General features: G+C 47.6%; 1 protein-coding gene and 1 long non-coding RNA gene across 6 annotated transcripts; both read right to left on the bottom strand.

Moving 5' to 3' along the window:
* LOC145543810 (uncharacterized) lies at positions 1 to 11,423 on the bottom strand. The gene is made up of 4 exons (XR_014081059.1): positions 11,360 to 11,423; positions 11,078 to 11,214; positions 1,044 to 1,194; positions 1 to 993 (listed from the first exon to the last, which is right to left on the bottom strand). It is a non-coding gene; the product is annotated as an uncharacterized LOC145543810 (long non-coding RNA).
* A 468-nt stretch (positions 11,424 to 11,891) lies between these two features.
* Positions 11,892 to 18,253, bottom strand: STMN1 (stathmin 1). 5 transcript variants are annotated; one of them, XM_081586603.1, is made up of 5 exons: positions 17,187 to 17,786; positions 16,001 to 16,073; positions 15,329 to 15,501; positions 12,836 to 13,027; positions 11,892 to 12,405 (listed from the first exon to the last, which is right to left on the bottom strand). In XM_081586603.1, the coding sequence occupies exons 2-5, from the start codon at positions 16,011 to 16,013 to the stop codon at positions 12,334 to 12,336; spliced, it is 450 nt and encodes a 149-aa protein (XP_081442729.1). In that variant the 5' UTR covers positions 16,014 to 16,073; positions 17,187 to 17,786; the 3' UTR covers positions 11,892 to 12,333. The 5 variants fall into 5 exon arrangements, with proteins under 5 accessions (XP_081442729.1, XP_081442731.1, XP_081442728.1 ...); XM_081586605.1 differs by having other exon boundaries at positions 17,201 to 17,786; XM_081586602.1 differs by having other exon boundaries at positions 17,756 to 17,786.
* Positions 18,254 to 24,499: the final 6,246 nt, after the last annotated feature.

Here is a 24,499-nt window from a genome sequence, read left to right as displayed (position 1 = left end):
TTGTTCTACTTTATTTTTATTGTTGTTAATCTCTTACTATGCCTAACTGATAAGTTATACTTTATCATAGGTTTGTATGTACATGTAGGATAAAAGATCAGCTATGTGGATAGGGTTCCGTACTGAGGTTTCAAGCATCCACTGGGGGTCCTGGAACATATCCCCCACAGATAAGAGGGGACTTCTGTACAAAAACCCTGATGCAGGGCCTTGGCTGGCACGTTGATGACAGCAGGGGAAGAGTAGGTGATGGGATCAGAGAGTTTCTTGCCAAGCAACTGGACCTCGCGTTACCAAGGGCGACCTCCTTTCCATCAGAGGCTCAGCGCTTCTCCAGGAAGGAGCACGAGGACAGCAGGCCTGTCTCCTGCTCCGGGTCCAGCTCAGTGCCCACCTTCCCCCCTGCTCCCCCCACCTCAAGCACCAGTTCCCTCCCAGCTGTGGGAGTGAAGTCATAACCTATTTTTGTCAGGACCTCTATGAGGGTGTCTCTCGAGTCACTGTCAATCAAGCCCAGACACTGGTGGGGGCAGGACTAGCTCTCACTACGGGCACCATGTGGTTGACACTGTTCCGGAGCCCAGGGCCATCCTGGTGGCTTGAACAGAGGCTCCCGGCAGGGTACCACCTGGGCAGTAGCACCTGCGAGGGGATATTGGACATCTCATGCCCGACCTGGGTCATTTTCTCTCTTGATCTCAGAGTTTGAGAGCAATGTGAAGCCATGGGACAGGGATGATGCTGGATCTTCCTCCTTGTCAGCCCAGGTCAAGGGAGCCCTTCAGGGTCAGGACGGTTCTCATGCTCTGAGTTCATCGCTCGCATATCTGTCCTGTCACGTGTTCATCGCAACATTCTGTGGGCATGAAGCCAGCTTTGCATGGGGGGTGAAGGGCCAGATGGCAGTGGCTTCTTCCATGTGGATGCAGCTGAGGTGGCAAAGGCATCGGGCCGAGCGCCGGGATGAAGAATCTGACTCCAGGGGTCATGGGGCTGCCTTGGCGAACACACTGTAGAGGGGCCAAGGCAGCAGTTGTGGGGGCTGGTGTGGAGGCTCCCCAAAGGATCCTGGAGAGTGATGTGCTGGTCCAGTCGGGGGAGTCGTGGAAAAAGAGCTGGGAGAAATGGTGATCTGGCATCCAGGTGTCTGGCTGGCTTGTCCTTCCGCTGTCAGGTCATTCAACCGCCGCCTCCCTGCATGGAAACCCACAGTTATCATTCCTTCTGCCACTGGTTCATTCCATCAACAAGTGTTTATGGGGTGCCCAGACAAATCTGACCTGGACCCACCCTGCTTGCCATCCATTGGTGCCTCCCAGTCAACCCCAAACCCCTTGTCCCAACTGACAACACCTTGCATGGCCTCCCAGACTCCTGCCTCCCTAGTGCCTCTCCATCTGCAGTCCAATCACCCTCACGTTGCCACCTCGCCTCTCTCAGTCCTCCATGTGCTGCTCCTTTGTCTGAAACACTCATTGCTGCTTTTTTTTTTAAACCTGCCCAACTCCTACTTCTCCTCTGATCCTCAGCTCAGATGTGAACTCCTCCAGGAAGCCCTCCCTGACTGATCCCCATTACACCAGTCTGACTTGGTTCCCCTTTTCTGTGCTTCTGTTGACTCCTCTGACAACTAACATCCATCACACTGTGATACATATTAATTACCTGTCCTCCTCCTGGGCTGGGTGTGTTCAAACTCAGCATGACTCCATTAGCTCTAGCTGTATTCAGTGACACACAGTGAAAAGCCACAAAACAGTGGCTTGAACTAGTAAAAGGATTAACTTGTTTCACAGAACAAGAACTTGGGGGCGGACAGTCCAAGACTGGTATGTCAGCTCGTGAGTGTAACCACAGACTCAGACTCCGACTACCACTCTGCTCCAGCCATCTTATCATATGGCTTTTACCCTCATGGTCACAAGGTGGATATTGTATCTCTAGGATGATGTTTCCATTCCAGGCAGGGAGGAGGAAGATGGAAAAGGGGCAAAAGATCGGTACTTAAAGAAAAGTTCATCAGGTTTCTGTTACAAGGAAGGAGAGAGTAGGTACTGACAGGCAGTCAGCAAGGTCTGCCGTGATTGCTAGATGGAATCATTGCTTCTTCCCAGCCCACAGCCCCCACATATGTCCCATCTCCAGACTTCTTCACTGGAGTAGACGACACCTTCACTCAGCTGCCCAAGTGAAAAACTCAGGGGTCATCCCTTACCTCATGGCCCACATCCAACCCATCAGCGTCCTGTTGTCTCCACTGTGACATAGATACTGAACCCAACTTTGCCTCTCCAGCCTGTTGACCCCATCTTAGGCCAAGCTTCCCTCATCTCTCCCTCCTGTACTCCTGATCACTTTACATCCATTCTCTTCTTCACAGTGGTTGAAGGATCCTTTACAGACATTACCCCTAGAATCCCTAGAGGCTTCACATTACACAGAATATATATACTGCATCCCCACCGTGGCCCACAGGCTTGCATGGCTGGGCCCTGACCGCCTCCCTGCAGCAGACCCTCTTGCTCACCCCATCCAGCTGAACAGGCCTTGTCTGCACCCTTTCCTCACACCTGCGGGCTCTTGCCTTTGGACATTTGCACAAGCTGTTTCGTGTGCCAGGAATGCACTATCCCCTGCCCATCCAGAGGCTCCTCACTCTCTGCCATGGATCACTGCCTATGACATCACCCCTTTCATTTTCTCCATGCACTCCTCATAAGCTCTTCTATTGTCTTTCTCCTCCACCAGAATGTAAGCTCTTGAGGGCAGGGACCACGTCTGCCTTGTGCACAGCCATATCCCCAAGGCCTAAGATTGCCTGGCATGGTGGAGGATTCAGTATTTGTTCAGTGAATAAATGAATGAATGGATGAATGGAGAGGTTTGTTTGCATGTTCCCTTAGGGGACCTTTCAGCTCTTAGACATCTAAAGAGTAAGGAGAGGAAGGAGACTGAAGGTAGGGAACGTGATAACCTGAGATTCAAGTCAGAAACAGGAACCAATGACTGACCATCTTTCCACCAACATCCAAACCCTTCCCACTGACTTCCAACCTAGACAGCATATTAAAAAGCAGAGACATTATTTGGTCAACAAAGGTCTGTCTAGTCAAAGCTATGGTTTTTCCAGTGGTCATGTATGGATGTGAGAGTTGGACTATAAAGAAAGCTGATCGCCAAAGAATTGATGCTTTTGAACTGTGTGTGGTGTTGGAGAAGACTCTTGAGAGTCCCTTGGACTGCAAGGAGACCCAACCAGTCCATCCTAAAGGAAATCAGTCCTGAATATTCATTGAAAGCACTGATGCTGAAGCTGAAACTCCAATACTTTGGCCACCTGATGCGAAGAACTGACTCACTGGAAAAGACCCTGATGTTGGGAAAGATTGAAGGCGGGAGGAGAAGGGGACGGCAGAGGATGAGATGGTTGGGTGGCATCACCAACTCAGTGGACATGAGTTTGAATAAACTCCGGGAGTTGGCGATGGACAGGGAAGCCTTGCGTGCTGCAGTCCATGGGGTCGCAGAGTCGGACATGACTGAGCGACGGAACTGAACTGACTGCCCAAGTGATCCTGCCAGGCAGAGTGTCTCTGGGGTGGGAGTGAGACCCTGTCGGTGGAAAATGGGAGGGAGGAGATGAGCACAGGCAGACGCCATATGGAGCCTGCCTTATTCTGGCCAGATGACCTCACCATCTGGGGAATAATGTTGAGAGCGCCTCCTGCTGGCTCAGCCGCTAACCAGCTCTGGGGTCGGTGACTGGAAGCCACCTGAACCTCAGTTTCCTCCCATGCAAATGGAATAATAATATTTAATTCACAAGAAAGTCTTAAGGATTCAGTAAGATGGAATATGCAAAACGCTTATACAGTGTGGAGCAAATAGTACGTGCTCAAAACCCCCTAACCGCAAAAGGAGGAAAGAGATAGGAAAGAGTCAGAAAGGGTCAGAAAATCCAAAGAGAAAGAGATGACAATCAAAAGAGGCAGGTGGTTGTAACCCAGGGGCAACTGGTCCGCTGGGAGTTTGACTCTCCCACAAAAGATACAGAAATATAAAGCACCCCAAACTGTAGTACCCACTCCCCGAAACTGACTTGAGTTCTTCTGGTTCAACACTCTCCTTCTACAAATGTTCTGAGCCCCAGAAGGAACAAAAATGTCTCAAAGACGCCCAGAGAGTCAGCAGAAGAGCCAGGCATGGAGGAATGGCAAGTTGCGGGAGGAATCACGCAGGTGGCCCGGCGCAGTGGTTTATGCTTCCTGTTCTCCACCATCCAGAGGGAGAGGGCCCGCTGTCCTGTCCCCTCGGCCACAGCGAGGGAAAAGGGCAGACTGAGAAGAGGGTCACTGGGCAAGAAGGGACAGGGAGGGGCAGGGGACTGACTTGTTCCTGCCCATGCCCTGCGCTGGGCGCTTCATTTAACTCAGCAGACTCTCAATACTCACCTGTCCTGCAAGGGATTATCCTCATTTCACAGGTGAGGGCACAGATGCCCCCAGCCCCTGAAGAGCTAACAGGGCTCCATTCTGTGTGATTCCAAAAAGCTCCACCGCACTTCTGCCTGGGAATTGCAAGGCCCGGATTTGGGACCAAAACTAAGTGGCTGTAACCTTGGGCAATCCTTTCTCTCCAGCCTCAAGCTCTTCCTCTAAACAAGGAGGGTAGGCACTGATCACTGAGGGCCCCTCCAGCTGGAGCTGACATTCTTAGAATTCTGAACAACAGCCTCCCCAGGCTGAGTCAGGAGGAAGGCCTGCCAGACACCCCGCACCTCTCATCCGGCCTTCCTGCCCCCCGGAGAATGGGGCAGCCCTGCCCAGGGAAAGCCCGTCCTGCCCCAGCCGCGGGCAGCACAATGCCTCTCCTGCCATCTCCTCTCCCTTCCAGAGTGGCACCCATCCCTCCACACCTCTAGCCCAGGGAGCCTGGGCCTCAGCCCCCATCACTCTCTGGGGCAGATCTCAACAGTCTGGGGAAACAAGATTAAACAATGAATTAAGCCCTTCAATCTCGCCCAAATCTTCAAGGCTTTTGAGAGCCCACAGGTCAAAGTTTAGGTCAATGCTTCTCAAACTAAAAAAAAAAAAGGCTTTTAATCTAAGAACTTAGATTTTTATAAAATTAAATATACTAGATAGTGGTAATGGTGGCAGAACATTGTGAATGTTCTTAATGCCACTGCAATGTACATTTGAAATGATTAATATGGTACATTTTGTTATGTATATTTTACAATAAATTTTTGATGAAATAAAAATGCCAGCCTCAACTTGAATAGTCTTCAACAAACCTTGTTAGACTGTTATAAAAGTTCCTAAATGCTTACTTTCAATTACTGTTCTTATCTCATTGCAGACCGGTAATGTTTTATGGACTGGTAGCAATCGGAGAAGGCAATGGCACCCCACTCCAGTACTCTTGCCTGGAAAATCCCATGGATGGAGGACCCTGGTAGGCTGCAGTCCATGGGGTCGCTAAGAGTCGGACACGACTGAGCGACTTCACTTTCACTTTTCACTTTCATGCATTGGAGAAGGAAATGGCAACCCACTCCAGTGTTCTTGCCTGGAGAATCCCATGGACGGAGGAGCCTGGTGGGCTGCAGTCTGTGGGGTCACACAGAGTCGGACACGACTGAAGCGACTTAGCAGCAGAAGCAGCAGCAGCAGCAATCCCAGGGCTGCTCTTTGATAGAACTGATTCAGGCTGCTCAGAGGTGGACTCTGGTTTTGCAGTCTCTCAGGAGAACTTCCAGAAGGAACATTTCTTTACCCACTGCTTCTCAAGCAGAAACTTCTGGATACCAAGCCAGTCAACCCCAAGCAGCCCCAGGCCAGACACACTGATGTGACTTATGCCTGGACCCCTCCTTCCACCCTAATCTGTCTCCCAGGGTCTTCTTGATGTGTATAATTAATTAAGTGTTCCTGTTGGTGGCCCCTGACAAGCATAGTGAATTGTGAGGTAGGGGAAGGAGTGGGGTGAACTACCTGAGAGAAATAAAGTTGTGCTTTCTTTGCTTCTAACCCCTATAGCAAACTTGACCCAAGCATCACCTGCTACAGGAAGTCATCCTGGGCTCAGAGCAGAACTGAGGAGCCCCCGTCTGTGTCCCTGCATCAGAGCACAGTCTCCCTGCATGTATTCTCATTGAATGGTTGATGTGGAAAATCTGAAAGTGGTGCCTACTCCTCTGGGGTTGGGTGGGCCTTGGTTTGAGGGCCTGGCTAGATTTCAGGTCTTGGCTAGGTGCTCCTGTGCACAGGGTATAGTCTGCACAGCTCTGAGCAGCTGCCCTGATGGTTGGGACTCCGGGCACATTTCCACCAGGCTGTGGGGATTGCAGAGTGGGACCTGTGTTTGGAATGTTGTGTCAGATACAGTGGTCTCTGCTTGGCTGAGCAACAGAAAACACTGGGTTTTTGAAACATCTAGACACCTGAGCTCCAATTTTAGAAAGTCTACCTCCAAAGGTCTGATGAGGGTCCTGAGTCTCTGTATTTTGAAAAAGTGCCATGTGATTCTGATGCCCAGTTGGTGTCTGGCCCGTGAGAGGTGCCAGTGAGTGGTTTGGTGGCTGTGATCACAGTGATGCAGCATGTCTGTAGAAGGGAACACAGGGACCTCCAGCCTGGAGGACGTTAGAAGGGAGTGTCGCTTTTATCTATCCTTTTGTACCGATTGGGCTTTCGACCTAAAAAAAGTAAATGTCTGATGGACTGATAAAGTGGCTATCATCTCTGTCAAGAACTGCAGGGACTTCCCTGGCTGTCCAGTGGTTAAGATTCTGTGCTCCCAATGCGTGGGGCATAGGTTCAATCCCCGGTTGGGGAACTAAGCTCCCACTTGCCACGGTGGCCAAAAAAAGAAACCCCTGCAAACTGTCGCCTGTATTTGCATCTGGGGCCTGCCATCCATAAGGACCGAAGTGGGTGGGCCAGAGGCACAGAAGTGCTGTAGCGTGCAAGTGCCACCGCAAGGGGGCAGCACCTGCTCAGAGCTTGCTGATTACCTCCGGGTGGGACTGTGAGTACAGGGTTGCAGGATTTTCTGGCTTTTCAAGATAAGCCTGAAATCACATTTTCAACTGTAATTAATTGTCAACTAATTTTAAAAAATTTAAAGCATGGCACAGAGTGAAGACAACAAGCCTGTGGACTAACTCTGGCTGCAGGCCAGCAGTTGGTGCGTTTGAATCTTGAATCTGAGAAGGATGTTAAGGACTGGGCACCTTCAAGTCCTGTCTGCAAAGCCAGGACAGAGCCAGCCTTTGTTTCTAGAAAATCGGGTTGACTCCCCATGGGTCCACACAGGACAGGAACAGTTCAGGTGCCCAGAGGAGTCACCACCCATTCACAGTCATCTAATTCAGTACATATTAACCTCCCACCATGTGCCAGGCTCAGTGCTGGAGATCCAGTGACGTGACAGGCACAGCTCCTGCTCTGGGGGAACCCTTCCTTCTTACTGGAGAAACAAATAATCACGATAATGAATTCATTGTGAAACATGAGGAGCTGCAGTATAGCATGGGGTTGGGGTTGGATTCCTGATGCCAACCCTGGTAAGTTATGTCACTTCTGGCAAATATCCTCACCTGTCTCAGTGGCCTCCTTTTCTGTGAAATGGGCATGATAATGTCATAGGGTTGTCTTGGGGATCCCCTGAGATCATGCAAATGATCATTAGTCACGGCCACAAAGTAGAGAGAGCTGTAAGAGCACGTAAGAGGGAGCCTAGGCTTCTCAGAGTACCCCATCAAGCCCCTCCCCAATCCCAGAAGCTTTTCCCCCCGAGAGGTGTGAGGTCACAGGTTGGAAGCCTGGGCCCAGGAACCGCTGCACCCCCAGAGCTCAGTCCCCTGTGTGCTCTCCATTCTGCTGTGGCGGCCATGGGCATCTGGATAATCTCCCACACTTACCCCTGGTAGGATTTGGTGCCCAACGAAGGTACTGCTCTTGATCTCACTGGGAGAAGGCTAGGCCTTTCCCACTACGGTCCAGAGCCCCTCCACTGAGGCTGATGCATTTCAGAGGCTGATGCATCAAATCATACAGTTACGTGTTACAAATCTGGATGTCTGTATAAAACGAGTCAGAAAACCTTCCTTGTGCCGCCAAAGTACAGAATGCTAGCTTCCACTGGCAGGGACCTCAGCCATTGGGACACTGTGGATCTTGTACTTGACCTAGGCCAAGAGGCAGATGGCAAGAGACTTAAGTGCCAGTGATGTTTCTGGTGCCTTCAAGTTCAGCTCAGTGGAGGAACCCTCGATGGCCAAGATAGGATCCCCGATCTAATCAGGTAGAGAAGACCTGGAACTAGGCTTGAATGTGGAAGGCAATTTCCAGGGTATCTAATCCAACTTCCCATTCAAAGCGGGAAGCTCCTCTCTAAGGAGCCTGGCCTTATATTCTTGTTCGCAAGCAATCACTTTCAACAGTGATTCAGAAACCCAGCTAACAATAAGGTGGCCAAGCAGTTATCTGGGAGGACAAAGCGGTGCTAAAATGTCACTGGAAATCAAAACTCTTCATGGGGAGGAAAACACAGAAGAAAGCAACACCTTTATAAGGGGCTGGTGGGTGGGGGTGAAATCTTTCTTCCGTAGAAGAACAGAAGATGGTCACTTATGGCCTTTTTGAGAGTGCAGCACTGGCTGAATCCGGAGCAGAGGGGGGATGGTTCAGGACAAGAGGGGATGTCAAAATGCCAAAGCAGCCCCCCTTCCCAGGAAAGGCCTGGACTCAGTGCCCCCGTTAGACCCTGACCGGCCTAGAGCTGTGGGCGTTACCTCACCTTCCTAGACCCGTTTACTTCTCTGTCCTGTAGTAGCACCCACCTCACACGTTTGGACCTGAGGAGACAACATAACAACGCCCGGAAGGAACTGCTCACCCCACAGTAGCCTCGGACTGGCAACACCACTCCCCCGCCAGCCCTGGAGTGGTTATTTCTCCTCCCATTGCCCACAGTCAGCAGTTAAGCCTCCCAGTTCCTTGGTGCAGTGTCTCCAGAGCCCAGTGCCCCCGTCCAGCTCAGAGGCTCATCACCTCATCCCCGTGGTGCTTCGACAGCCTCCCGCTCTGGTCTCCATCACCTTCTCTCCGACTCACCCTGCCCCAGGCCTCCATTCTCTCCCTCAGAATGGCTTTGTTCCTGTGTTCTGAAGCCCCCACTGCTCAGGATAAAGGGAATGGAGAGGGCATCTTTATGAGAGCCTGCCGTGAGCCAGTAACCATGACAGGTTCTCATAAAGTACATGTTAACAACTTACTCACCACAGACATATGTCTTTTGTCACCCGAACGTTATTGACCAGTGTTTCAAAATTCACTCATATAACAAATCGCCAATTCGTTTCTGCAAAAACCTCCCAGTCAGTGAAGTGTTATTAAGTCCATATCTGATTTCTCAGAGGACTGGCTGAAGTCTTCCCTCCTCTATTAAGCTTCCCAGACCAGCAAATCCTGTGGTTACACCCTCCACCAAACCACTGAAACTTGGCCGAGTACAAGCATGTGGTTGAGGCCATATTCTCACCAAGGCGTTCCACAACCCCCCCGCCCGCTTCAGGCATAAACACAAGATGCGCTGGGACCCCATTTCATCTTTGCTTCCCTAGCACATAGCTCAAAGTCGGGCACATTGTAGCTATTTGTTAAACGTGCATTTAAGGGCCTTCTTCCCATTCCTCAAGCCCCCCCTTTCTGCCAAGGCAAATCACCACATCCAAGCACAAAAGCCTCAAGAGGAAGAGATGCACCTCATTTTCCACTCAAGTCAAAGGAAACAGAGTGTGCTCTATGGCGACAGCCCCCAGGCTGCAGTCAAACCACTTCTGACCTCTGACACAAGAGCTGCCAGAAGCTGGCCTGGCTCACTCTGAAGACAGGCGAGTCCTCCGGCCCAAGAAAGCACAGACACAATCCCCAGGAGCTCCTGGACACGCACTCCTCCTTTCCTCCAAGTTGTGCACGTACACGTACGCTCAGTTGCTCAGTCACGCCCAACTCTTTTGAGACGCTATGCACTGTCCCCAGAGGACAGGTTCCTCTGTCCATGGGATTCTCCAGGCGGGAATACTGGAGTGGGTTACCATTGCCTCCCCCAGGGGATCGAACCTGAGTCTCCTGCATCTCCTGCACTGGCAGGTGGATTCTTTACCACTAAACCATCTGGGAAGCCCTCCTTCCAAGTCACAGGCAAAGAATTTGAGTGGCAATTACTTAACCTAATTCAATCTTCTCTTTTTATGTATGAGAAAACTAATAACCTCTCTGAAGGTCAGAGGTAAAATAGAAAAGCCAGGGCTTCTGATTTTATGGGTGAGATGGATCTCCTTCAGTCCCCCATGACAATTGCTATCACAAGGTGGCAACTCAGGACCACTTTTTGACACTAAGTCAGGGCCACCATGGGGTTGGCTGTAACCAACTGGGGGATCCCTCCTCAGGTCCATCTTAGACCCTCTTCTTGTTTTTTCCTGAGCTCTGTTCCGTTCCCCACATGTCCCACAGGAACAAAAACCTACTGCTCTCTGTAGGACATCTAGTATCATAACTGATGGATTTCTACTTTCGGGCCATCTTTATATCCAAGCTACTCAGAACTGGTGCTTTAAAGGTTCCCATGGGTACCATCTCACCCACACAAAGCTCTAATACCTACCATAGGACAGACTGAAGACGGACAACGGTGCATTTCTGCACACAAGCTTCACCTCGGCCTGTGTTTAGATACTGCCACCGTTATACTGAACTATACTTGATCTTTTCCTGTTTGCCCTATACAGCCATGACTCTTTAAATTCAATCTTCTTTCAGAACCCCTACAATTGATCACCTTATAAATTTTTAAGTCAATTCAAGGCACTTAAAGGCTGCACAGTCATTTCCAACTCAATATAAACTTATTAGCTCCCTCACTAGCCTCTGGTTAAAAATGATTATCATTATTAGTGAGAAATATATACTGACTAGTTTTAAGTGTGCTCTACTACACACATACACACACACATTTCTTTAATCCTAACAACACAGGAAGGTTGATAGGCTATTATTATCCTTACCAGTTTGATAAAACCCAAATCAAGAGCTGCAGAGGCACAAGCGTGGCAACATGCTGACCCCACTCCAGTATTAGCAGTCATCCTGGAAACTCTTTCACTGTAAATGTGTGGCTTCCAAGAGCTTTTCTGCAGATAGTCTGAGAAGCAAATAATCATATGTAATTAAGGCTATTTCCCAAGTAGCCTAGGAAAGCTGCCAAAGGCTTTCCCAGAATTCAGAGGCAAGCCGGTGAAAACTGTAAATACTGTAGCCTCTGGATGCAAGACAAAGCAACCACCAACCTTCACCACCCAAGTCAATGTTGCTCCAGAGAAGAAGGTTCCCTCTATCAGTTCACAGGGGTTGCTAGAGGGGTACAGAAAGTTTTACTAATATTTTGATGCTTGAGAAATGGTTTCTATGGCAGGCAAGCGTTAGGATTCACCCCCAACCCCAGCCTGTAACATAAAGCAAATAAAGCACCCAGTATCTCTAACTAGGATTTTAAGGTTTCTCTAAACTGTTCTCTAGAAACACCATTTGCGCCTTCAGTCTGCCTTTTTAATGGGGACACAGAAAACAAAAAATGCTTGTTTGCAAATAAAACATCTGAAAGACTATCGTAACAGCTGATCTGGGCTGGGGCATCACAACAAAGTGACGATTGTGGAAGAAGACAATGCAAACAACTCCGGAGCAAGAAACCGCAGGGCAGAGAACTCACAGGGATATGTGCGCCAGCAGCCCCAAGGCCCCACCTGGAACAAATATAAACTAGGAGAGTCTCTACTACTGGACAACTTATTACCTGGACAGAAAGAAGTCACTGCCACCAACAGCACTGTGCAGTTTTATTAACCATTCAAGTACAGTAGCGTCTGTAAGATTGGGACAGAATTGGGATTTAAAGTGAACAGATATTCAGCATCTAACAATTTGAAAGAAGCCACTACATACTCTTTTCACAGACATGTTTTCACGGAGCCAATACAGTACTAGCCATTAGCCCAGCACACCAGGTGTACTGAGGTAGAAAAGATGCGACAAGAAAAATAGCTACGTTAGAAAGACTTCAACACTTTAGAAAAAGAGTAAAACACTTTTCGTTTCTCCCCTTTAGCCCCTAAAACAACATCATACCGTCTGGATCTACCTATACAGTCCTACATCAGCTTCTAGAATATTTGTCAGGAGGGCAAAAGTAAAATGACACTGGCCAGTACAGTCTTTGGATATTTAGGAAGGGGAGGGGGAGAAAGTCAGTTCTCAGAACAAATTAGTCGGCTTCAGTCTCATCAGCAGGATCTTTGGATTCTTTGTTCTTCCGCACTTCTTCAATGTGCTTGTCCTGTAAAGAAACAGTGTACACCGCCAGTCAGGTAAGGCAGCCTGCTAGGTCACGCCCCCAAGAGGCCCCAGTCAGCATTAGCACGTACATTATATGACATATATAATAATATACTATTATTATATAAATATGTATTATGGGAATCACATAATTAGAGTTCTAAGTCATCACCTTCAAACTTCCTAGGTCACTCATTGAACCTAATGATTCAGCCTTCTACTGCTCTTCCCAAGAACAGGCAATTGTGCTGCAAATTAGGGAATATTCCTTCTTATTTTAAAATAAGACACCTCTGGATTTAACTTGTTAACCGCAAAATTGATGACAAAGACACCAAGCGCGTGTGAGCAAGGCTAAGAGTTCAAGCCATTTCACTGGTGCATCAAACCTCAGGCTCTTAAGCCTCTCAAAGCCAGGAGGGGACACCAACCTTCTCTCGCAAACGCTCCAGTTTGGCAGCCATTTGTGCCTCTCGGTTCTCTTTGTTGGCTTCCATCTTGTGGGTCAGCTTCTCTTCCGCCATTTTACTGAAGTTGTTGTTCTCCTCTATCGCTTTCTGAAGCACTTCTTTCTCGTGCTCCCGTTTCTCAGCAAGCTGCTTCAAGACCTCAGCTTCATGGGACTGGAAAAAAGTTTAACAGGCTAGGCTCTCTGAAATGTTATATAGCATTAGTTCAAATCACAGAAGAAATTATTAATTGAGAAGACTGAAGACAGAAAGTTAGACTCCTTTAAATAATACTGAAGTCAGGACCTGAATTATCCATTATCAGAATACCGTAAAAATGATATTCTTTTCCTAGTGTTTGTATTTACTTTGGAAAACTGCCCATATTTGTTCAGAGATTCTTGCCCAATTATTCCTTAAGGAAATCTTTGTAAGATTTACTGCTTAATGGTATCAAGATGATTTGAGTGATATATACTTAGAAATGGCACTTTATTGTAAAGAATTTTGATTTTTTAATGTCAAAGGCTACCTAAAGAAAATGAGCTCATTGTAAAAAATGTAACCACATTGAAATAAATAAAATAAAATCCACAGAAATGATAGAAATATTAAAACTAAGCCTCTAGATTACTATTTAAGCCAAAGGTTTGTTTCAAGGAAAAGCTTATTAGTGTTTTTCTACGGACACTGCATTAACTTCCAGACTAGTGGAACTCTGTTACCATGGTATGCCTCCTTCAACAGACTCAGAATAGCTTATTACCAGACTCCGATGTGTTTGGAAGCATCAACTTGCAGGAAAACTTCAGAGCATCTGCCATTGGTTCTGTTAATTCTCTTCTTCAAAATCCCAGTCATGATAAGAGTTTCACTATATTTAGCCAGTAACTATGTAAAGCTCTGGCTAATGACTATAGGGCCAGTGTTGATTCTTTAAAAAAAAAATTCTCTGTCCTGCCTTTGGCTGCATCTCTTCCATGAACTCAAACTACATGAAATCTATCAACTTGGACTAAATAGAAGAGCAGGTAGGAGATGAAACACCATTGCAAATACAGCCACTCTTCCTGGGGAGATAATTCACTGTTGACAGTGGGTCAGTGCACATACAGAAAACACGTGGCACTGAAATGTGCACAGCACACGCTACAGCAGCTTAAAAGGGGCCCCAAAGTGTATGCACGGGGTTAAAGGTACCAGACTTCAAAGCACCAAACTGTGTTGGTTGCAGGCAGGTTACTACTTCACCTTTTTGTGCCTTCATTTCCCTAATTTTAAAATTGAACCCAAGCACCCCAATCAAGAGTTGCTAGAAAGAGGGACTAAATGAGAATTTATGTAAAATTCTTAACAACTAGAAGGACAGTGAAGAAAGAAATATACCAATATGTTACCAATAGTTATTTCTGCAAAGTAGGATATGAATTTTTTAATTTATTTATAAACTTCTGTGGTTGTTTTTCTATAACAAGCATATTAATATTTGCTGACTTTTCTGATTAGTTCTTTTTTTTTAATAAATTTATTTATTTTAGTTGGGGGCTAATTACTTTACAATATTGTAATAGTTTTTGCCATACATTGACATGAATCAGCCATGGGTTTACATGTGTTCCCCTTCCTGGACCCCCCACCCACCTCCCTCCCCATCCCATCCCTCTGGGTCATCCCATTGCCCCGGCCCTGAGCCCTTGTCTCATGCATCGAACATGGAATGGTGTTCTGTTTCACATATGATAATATACATGTTTCAATGCTATTCTCCCAGAACGTCCCACCCTCACCTTCTCCCTCAGAGTCCATAAAATTGTTCTATGCATCTGTGTCTCTTATTCTGTCTCGCATATAGGGTTCTATATTAGTCTCTAGATTAGTTCTTTTTAAAGATACCTACTTTAAAACAGAAGTACTAGATAAAAGCTACCATAATACCAGTATGACAGCTGAGCAACACAATCATGTCACTAGCAATTTAAAATGTTTTTATTGTACAGCTTTCAAAAAACAAAACAAAAACAAAAAAAACCACAGACTCACACACAAACTTAAAAAACCAAACCCCAAAACCTTAAGAGACAAAAAAACGAATCAACAACAATCTATTTTCCAAAGAAAAAGCATGAAAAGCATGAATTTTGGCTTCAGACAAAACTGGGCTTAAACTCTAGCTCCAGTACTAACTGTATGACTCAGGGAAATGGGTTAACACTCCTGAGAACATTTTCTAGTCCAGTATCTGAGACAACACCTACCCTCCTCTAGGGTCAAGGTAGAAAAGGAGAACTATGTAAGTAAAGGAGATGGTACACAATAGGAGCTCAATAAATGATGGCTGGTATTCTCTCCCTGCCACTGGCACTGTAATTTTCACAGTTATAGTCACCATCTAGCTACAATTCTGTTTTCCCTCCTCTTATAAAACAGACTTGCCACGTTATATTAATATCTGGTTTTCTGTAAATTGGTGTTTACCTTGCGTCTTTCTTCTGCAGCTTCTAATTTCTTCTGAATTTCCTCCAGGGAAAGATCCTTCTTCTTAGGAGGGGAAAGGGGAAATTCTGGGACAGATTCTTTTGATCGAGGGCTGAGAATCAGCTCAAAAGCCTGGCCTGAGGCACGCTTCTCCAGTTCTTTCACCTGGATATCTGGATTTGATCATATTTATAATTTATTCAGAAAAATGGAGTTTTTCCTATTCTAATAAACTGTTCCATCGTTTTCTAAAAACCAAATCAATTTAATGAATAGAATTAGGGCTGGTGAAGCAGCTGTGTTTACAGGCAAGAAATTATTATCTAAATACCATGTCCCAGAAAAGCAAAGCTCAACATTTTTGGATTGATAAACACCATTCTGAGACATCAGTATTTGACAATCATTTCCCTGAAAAGAACAAAAACATGCAAAACTCCACATTTCGCTTTAGACCAAACCAAATCGTCCAACAATGAAACAATTAACTATGTACTCTCAGTACATTCAAGTGGTAATTTTTCTTCTTTAATTACTCTCCAATTTATAAGATTTTTTTTTGGTAAGACCAAAACACAAGTGCCAAGTTAAGATGGCTTAAGACCTGAGCCATCTCCTATTCTAAAATTAGAAGCCCATCACAATCTCAGCTTTTCCAAATACATCACCTACCAGAAGAAGCCATGGTGAAGAGAAGACAAGAGACTGGCAGTGTACTCTACACGATTCACTGGCAAGGAAAACCCTGAAAACGATTTTCAAAAGCATGCAATCAATTTCTTTGCATTTCCATGTCATTGATTCAAAGGGACCTCAAATCACATCCATATAAATCAATGTCAAAAAAATCCACTACCGTGGAATTAAATGACATCATTAATTAGAAAATTGTTTTAAAATCTGTAAAATACTCAAACACTGGGAAATCTGAATGGAATAGAATGTTGGTTGTAGACGAGGTTAACTGAGCTTCCCCGTTCAAAATCTACTTAAGAATTTTAAAATTAGACAGGGATTTAAATCACGAGGTCCCCGCCCCTCAGTATATTCTCTCCCTGGTGAGAAGATAGTGCAGATTCAACGCCTAGTGAGACCGGAGCCATCTTAACACTGCCTACACTCTTTGTGCAAACGAGAAATACCCACCCCTGCTTTGTCTGTGTCTGCCATGTAGAAAACAAAACGCCCAAACTAGTATTAACCAATAATGTCGCGCTCCTATTGTTCCTGCGGTTTAAGGTCCTCATTCAACAGCGGGTTAACATGAATTATTAACAATTTTATGAAGCTTTAGGTCTTAGGTTACACCTCTTTGCTGCCTTATGCAGAATCTTTCCAAGAAAAAAAACTCTACATCCCTCGATCTTTTCAAAGGTCATGATTCCTGCAGACCCAAGGCTAGTGTCAAACCCGTAAGAACACAAGTTCTCCACAGCGGGAACTTAAAATCCGAGGCAGGGAAATGCTCTAAGCCCGTCGGAGCGTGAGACTCCCCGCACCAGACCCAGGATGGGCGTGGCCCTGGTCCGGGCGAGGAATAGCGGCAGGCCGCCCCCCGGCCAATCAGAGCCCGCCCTGCACTCCGGCCCCGGGCCCCGCCCCTTCCTCCCCGCGCCTTTTCGAATCTCCCCGAACTCTCAACACCCCCGAGCCCGCGCGCGTGGGAAGGGGAGGGGTGGGCGGGGCTAACGGTCCCATCCGGGTAACCCCGCCCACCCCGGGCTCGCCCCGCGCGGACTAGCCCCCCATCAACTCCCGCCAAAAACACCTTGAGGCGGGCCCCCGCCCCCCCGCCCCCAGCCCCGCCGCAGCTGGCCAGGAGGTGCCAGTACTCGGGAGGAAACCGTGGGGTACTCGCCATCGGCTCGCCACCTCTTTCCTTCGCTCCCAATCTTCCGCCACCCAAAGCCGTCGGCGTCCCCGGGCCGAGAGGACCGGACAGCTCTCGTGGGGGTGTCAGCCTTCGTGGGCAGCCTCACGAACGCTGGGCGGGGGCGCTGCCCTTTCCGGCCTCGCAGTCTGGCCCCCAGATCGCTCCCTGGGGGCGCCGCCCCGCCCCTTCAAACAATGGGGACCCCGGCGGGGCCCGCGCCTGCAAGGGGGCGGGGGAGGGTGGGCCTACGCCCCCTATTGTCTCCTCGAAGGCATCCCGGGGCTACCGCGGCGAGCTCGCCCAGCTGGCCGCACCCCCTCCCCACCACAGCCGCGCCCCCAGGGAGCCAGGGACAAAGCCGAGGCTCCGCCCGAGCCACACACAAAGCGGAGGGACCCCCCACCCCGCCCTCCAGCCCCTTTACGGCCCGCGGCCCCGCCCGCCGGCCTCCAGCAGGGGGTCGCTGCCCCAGGGCCGGCCCCTCCCGCTGGCCGCGTCCCTCTCGCTGCCCCTGGCCGGCCGCCGCCGCCTCCTCCCGAGAGTCCCACACCCACCTGCTCAGCCCGAGCCGCCTGGCCACACTCTGAGCACCAACAGACCCGGGCGCGCACAAAAGCGCCAAACAGCGGCACGTGACCTCCCCGCCGGGCTCCGCATTGGCTGGGAGCGGCGGCACGTGCCGACCCCTCCCCACACCCCCCACAGCCCAAGTGGACCCCGCCCCTGGGGACCCCGGAGCACATCGGGAAGTGTAGTTCAGGCTGGTGGGACAGACGGACAATGCCAGGGGTGGGGGCTGCTTTGTGGGGGGTGGTCTCCAGGTGTGAGCTGGTGGGGGGGGGCCGGGACGGTCGTCTGGCAGGGGAAGGGGGTGATGCGGTGACCCCCCGCTTGGGTTTGAACCAGTTCTCCCCTTCTTAGGAAAAGGGCGGGGCAAGGTCCGTTTCCACCTCTCAAGACAGTGGCCCCCCTGGACTCCACCTCTGTGGAGCCACTTGCCCCACATCACACCCCAAGGGCAGCCCTCCCTTGGGACAGCGCATTGCCCTTCCGGGGCCCCATCGGTGCAGCCACCTAAGACGCCCAAGCCCTTGTGACGGGACAATGCCACTCGACGCCTCCACCTGTCACCTGTATTGTGACATCATCATAATCTAACTCACTCAGCCCCAACAGGGCACGGGCGTGGCCCTTAACTCATTGCGTGCGTTCTCGCTACAGTTTTAGGGTCCCCGAGCTGGTGACCCTCTATAGAGACCTGTGGGGGGAAAGCAAAAAGGCTCTGGAATTTGATCTCCTCTGGTCTAACAAAGTCACTCGGCTTAAATGCAGACTCCATCTGTTCTGCCAAGCCTTTTACCGGACGGACGATAGGGAAGGAAGCTCAATTGCAGTTCTAGACTACACAGACTGCAGTTTAGTGTTGCTTTTGTTCTTGAAGCACGTGCTCCCACATCGGTGCTGGGCCCTTATAAAGAATCAAAACAAAAGAAGCCACAAGGTCACAGTTCCCCCTGCCTTGGATAGACCAGATGCACAGCAGAAACACAAATTGGTCTGACCCTGGCTATCTTAGAACAGCTGGCCTCATTCTTAAACACGGAAGGGACAGAGGAAAAATAAATAAAATGAACATGGTTCCCAAGCCCCTTCTCCCATTCCCACCACCCTTGGTGGTGGTCATTACACCAAAGCACCTACCTTGAGATCCTGACAAGGCAGAAGGACACGTCATTTAGTAAAATGATGGGCTCCACCTCCCCCAAACCAAGAAACAAACATGACCTACTTTGATGGAGCAGGAGTCCTAATTTAAAGACTCCCCATGTTTAGCTATTTACTATGGATATGCAGGAGTTAAATATAATTCATAGGTGCTTGAGACAAGGAAAACTGGATTATACAGGCAGCAGACACACCACACAAAGCAAACAATTAGCAATGCACTGTTGCCTGAAATATGCTTGTTGCAGCATTTTCTCCAACAATTGCCCTTGTGTGGGGTCGGCCTCTCCCCCGCCCCCAATCTAAGTGGTTTTCCCCTTAGCATGTGAGCAGGACCAGCAATAATTCAGATTCTGAGCTCTCTTCTCCTCAGACCAAACTTAGCCGCCAAACAATCCAGTGTTCCCATCTGTCAGTTTTCTGAGCGAAACCTCAGAAATCGTCAGGAAGACTGGAGGGGAGTCGGGATAAGACCTCACTGAAAAGTGACAGATTAACAGGCAACACACATGAGCAAGAAACCCAAGGCTGAGAAGTCTGTTATACCCTGAACCACGCTTTATCTAGAAGTCTTTGTACTTGATCTGGAGGTTTGCAGAGGAAGGTCCCACTCATTTGACGCATTTTTTTTTTAATACAAAAATTTGCCACAAAAGTCTCACCTTTCTGACGATTAATGTTGTGGCAGAAAAAAAAAAATCTTTCAAAACACTGATTATTTTAAAGCACTTATACCACTTCCCCCTGCCCCACCTTCTCTTTCTCCCTAGAGCAGATGTCTATTTCCATGGAAACCATGGCTAGGAAAGAAGATGTTAGAACTCATGTAGATTTTTCATCTTTCTTTTTTAACGATGCCGCTTGGCTTCTGGGTTTGTTGTTAGATGCCTGGTCCTGACAGTCTCTGCGACAAGGATTTCCTGAGATCCCCACTGCTGCTTAAGGACTGAGGAGATTGGAGTCGGGTTTCCCCAAAAAAGGGTTTGGTGGGGCTTTAGGGTGGGGCTGCCTTTCTGAGAGCTAGACCACAGCTATGTATTGTCAGTTCTTCTGAGTGTTCATGAACGAGCATTGGAATCGGATGAGCTTTCAACTGTGAGAGAGGAAACAGCTTTGCCATCTCACTTTGGAAAGGGGCAGAAGCTCCCTTCTTGGAAGGTTCCAAGAACTAATTTCAAAATGCACTCTCTCCTGAAGTGGCAGCGAGGAGTTAACGTTCACATTTTGGGATTATCTGTCTTTGCCGATGAGAATTATTTTTGCCTCTGCTCAGATGGTTTGGTTGAATTGCTGGGGAGCTGGCTGTGACTATGGATTAACACGAAGTGAAGTTGAGATATGGCAACCATCCAGCTTATTTGATCTGTGTAGACAGCTAAAGGAGAGCCCTTCAGGCTTCAAAGTCCAAAAGGATGTCTACGCTGATCAAACAAGTCCGGCTGTTGTCAGATCTGCTCTGTTCTTACAGAGCACCGGCTGCCTTTGTTCATTGTTGGTTGTGAGGCTGCAGGGTTGTCTCCCACAGAGGCGCCACTGAGTTCCACTGCTGTTTACAGGGCCTGTCCTTGGCCGAAGATGTCGTGGGAGAGGTTTTCTCCTTGTCCCCAGCCTCGCTGTCCCCTTTGTCCCTTAATCCTTAGGCATCATGCTCTAACACTCTCTTCCCCGTTCAAAACCTCTGTGAATCTGGTATTTTACTTGCTTCTCTCCCTCACTAGACAACTAAGCCTAAGAAGGCAGAGTTGTGTCTCTGGTATCCGTGGTACCTGCCCAGACGGAGCCTGGCCCTGGAGGGTGGGGCCTGGATGGTTGCAGGTTACTTTAGGCAAGAACCACCTCACTCATCCTCAGCTTCCACTTCTGTGATGCTCAACACCTGCACCAGACAGAGGTGGTGAGGATTAAGTGAGATGATGTATGTGAAAGTGCTTAGCACGATGCCTGGCCCCTCTCAGTGCTAAGCCTTGTTAACCATTATTGCTAGAGAAGGTTCTTTTGCTATAGGTTACTGAATAAATGAATGAATGATGCCTAATAGACTTTCTCCTTTGGGTAGAAATCATAGTCTCTGGGTTAACTCTTCCCATGGAGTATTTTTAAAAGTTCAATTAACTTAACATTTTGAATAAATAAACACATTCACACAGTTGAGAAATAAAGTATGAAAATTCCTACTCCTTCTCTCCCTCATCTATCCCCATCTGGCAAATTCTCTACTTCAGTACAGTTCAGTTCAGTTGCTCAGTCATGTCCGACTCTTTGCGACCCCATGAATCGCAGCACACCAGGCCTCCCTGTCCATCACCAACTCCCGGAGTCTACACAAACCCATGTCCATCGAGTCGGTGATGCCATCCAACCATCTCATCCTCTGTCGTCCCATTCTCCTCCTGCCCCCAATCCTTCCAAGCATTAGGGTCTTTTCCAATGAGTAGACTCTTTGCATGAGGTGGCCAAAGTATTGGAGTTTCAGCTTCAGCATCAGTCCTTCCAATGAACACCCAGGACTGATCTCCTTTAGGATGGCCTGGTTGGACCTTCTTGCAGTCCATGGGACTCTCAAGAGTCTTTTCCAACACCACAGTTCAATAGCATCAATTCTTCGGTGCTCAGCTTTCTTCACCGTCCAACTCTCACATCCATACATGACCACTAGAAAAACCATAGCCTGGACTAGATGGACCTTTGTTGGCAAAGTAATGTCTCTGGCTTTTAAATATGCTATCTAGGTTGGTCATAACTTTCCTTCCAAGGAGTAAGTATCTTTTAATTTCATGGCTGCAATCACCATCTGCAGTGATTTTGGAGCCCAAAAAAATAAAGTCTCCCACTGTTTCCCCATCTATTTGCCATGAAGTGATGGGACCAGATGCCATGATTTTAGTTTTCTGAATGTTGAGCTTTAAGCCAACTTTTTCACTCTCCTCTTTCACTTTCATCAAGAGGCTCTTTAGTTTTTCGCTTTCTGCCATAAGGGTGGTGTCATCTGCATATCTGAGGTTATTGACATTTATCCCCATCTGCCAAATTCTCTACTTACCCTCCCCCTACTTTTACCATTGTTGCTAGTTTCTTGTGTGTCCTAGGGTTTTCATCACTTAAGCAATTTTGCTTACATGTATGTAAGCAAATTTGTAGCCACGTATTCTTAATCCCCCCTTCATAAGAAAATGGCAGTCTACTGTAACTGTTCTGCACTTAGTGTTTTTTCACTTAAGAACACATGTCAGGGATCTTTTCCATATTCATATGTCAAGCATTTCCTGGATCTGGGATCCAGTGTATGAATGCTCCATAATCTAGTTAACCAGTGCCCTGTCCATGGCCTTTAGGTTAATATTTGCTATTTCAAACAATGCTGTAATGAACAAGCTAATATAGATTGTATTTTCCATCTGGGTAAGTATATCTGAGGGGTAAGTATAGCTGAAACTCCAACACTTTGGCCACCTGATGCGAAGAACTGACTCATTGGAAAAGACCTTGATGCTAGGAGAGATTGAAGGCAGGAGGAGAAGGGGACAACAGAGAATGAGACGGTTGGATGGCATCACCAACTCGGTGGACATGAATTTGAGTAAGCTCCGGGAGTCGGTGATGGACAAGGAAGCCTGATGTGCCGCAGTCCATGGGGTCGCAAAGAGTCGGATACGACTGAGCGACTGAACTGAAGTATATCTGAAAGATATATTCCTAGAGTAGTATTGCTAGGTCAAAGGACAAACAGATTTGTAATCTGGGTAGTGCCAAATTGCCTTTCATAGGAGTTGTACCAGTTCAACACCCACCATGTGGTATTTTAGTCCATTATCTCAATTCATTCAAAAATGAATTTGAAAGGTTTTGTCCCCAGAAATTTCAGGCGTTAGGGAAAAGGAGGGGGGGAGGACTAGAAATTCCGAGAAAGACATGGCTGTCAGTTTTGTCTATGTTAATAATGCCTATAAATACTTGACAAGCAGCAGCTGATCTTACAGCAGCTCTGGTGCTTACACTGTATCAGTGTGTCTATCTTTTGGTAGAAGTATCTGCAAGTGTCATCATGAGACTGGAAGCTTTTTGAAGGCAAGATCTTTTTCATAGTTGTATCCCACTCCCCCCTCCCCGCCCCATGATGCCTGACACAGTGGCTGGCACATATCTTATTTAATCAGTTCTAAGATGTATTTTGTCCCCCCATTTGAGTATCTTTAAAATCAGTGTGCTCCTAGTCCATGAATACCATTTCATAATTGCTGATAGCATATTTTCTCAGTGGCACATAAAATAACTTCTTAAAAATAAATGGCATTTGTGACTCAACAAAATATGGTAAAGTTATTAAATGTGTGAGTGGGATGGGGCCAAGGTGTCATTGCTCCTGCCATCTTCTCACTCTGTGGTCTAACCTTCATCTCTCTTATCTAAGTCCATGCCTTCTTCTAATGATTCCTTTTATGGGGATGCCTTCTTGAGCTGCCATCTCTCCCCTGAACTCTAAAAAAACATTTCCAGCTACCTAAAGGACACCTCCTCATGGATGCTCCATAAAGCCCTCAAATTCAGTATAACCCCTCATTGAACTAACATCTTCCTATCGACCACATCTCGCTTCTCCATTCTGTTAGAGGCTTTGCTAGGCTCTCACCCTTCAGGCCTAAAACTTCAGTCCAATTCAACTCTTCCAGGACTTCCTGGATGGTCCAGTAGTTAAGAATTCACCTCCCAATGCAGGGATGGAGGTTTGAACCCTGGTCAAGGAATTAAGATCCCATATGCTGCGGAGCAACTAAGCCTGCACGCTGAAACTAAAGAGAAGCTCCCAGGTGCTACCACTAGAGAAAGCCCATGTACCACAACAAAGATCCAGCACAATCAAAATTTAAAAAAATTTTTAAAAACACACACAAATGGACTTCCCTGGTGGTCCAGTGGTGGGGAATCCACCTGCCAATGCAAGAGACATGGATTTGATCCCTGGTCCAGGAAGATCCCACATGCCTTGGGGCAAGTGGGCCTTAGAAAGCATCACTATGAACAAAGCTAGTGGAGATGATGGAATTCCAGTTGAGCTATTTCAAATCCTCAAAGGTGATGCTGTGAAAGTGCTGTACTCAATATGCCAGCAAATTTGGAAAACTCAGCAGTTGCCACAGGACTGAAAAAGGTCAGTTTTCATTCCAATCCCTAAGAAAGGCAACATCAAACTGCCACACAGTTGCACTTATCTCACACACTAGTAAAGTAATGCTCAAAATTCTCCAAGCCAGGCTTCACCAGTATGTGAACCGTGAACTTCCAGATGATCAAGCTGGTTTTAGAAACGGCAGAGGAACCAGAGATCAAATTGCCAACATCTGTTGGATCATCGAAAAAGCAAGAGAGTTCCAGAAAAACATCTATTACTGCTTTATTGACTATGCCAAAGCCTTTGACTGTGTGGACCACCACAAACTCTGGAAAATTCTTAAAGAGATGGGAATACCAGACCACTTGACCTACCTCTTGAGAAACCTGTATGCAGGTCAGGAAGCAACAGTTAGAACTGGACATGGAAAAACAGACTGGTTCCAAATAGGAAAAGGAGTATGTCA

The sequence above is a fragment of the Giraffa tippelskirchi genome, chromosome 3 (genome assembly GCF_054371585.1).
Source record: "Giraffa tippelskirchi isolate mGirTip1 chromosome 3, T2T-mGirTip1v1.2.pri, whole genome shotgun sequence".
In the NCBI taxonomy this organism is placed as follows: domain Eukaryota; kingdom Metazoa; phylum Chordata; class Mammalia; order Artiodactyla; family Giraffidae; genus Giraffa; species Giraffa tippelskirchi.
This window is presented reverse-complemented; position numbering and strand designations above follow the sequence as displayed.

What these genes read in the sequence shown, in the direction of transcription:
- STMN1 (XM_081586601.1), bottom strand. Translation starts at nt 17,944, where the DNA reads ATGTGCTCCGGGGTCCCCAGGGGCGGGGTCCACTTGGGCTGTGGGGGG. An exon ending in AGGCGGCTCGGGCTGAGCAG is followed by an intron (nt 13,028 to 17,755) that starts GTGGGTGTGGGA and finishes ACTTTTTTCCAG; the next exon opens with TCCCATGAAGCTGAGGTCTT. An exon ending in TGGAGCGTTTGCGAGAGAAG is followed by an intron (nt 12,406 to 12,835) that starts GTTGGTGTCCCC and finishes GTTTCTTTACAG; the next exon opens with GACAAGCACATTGAAGAAGT.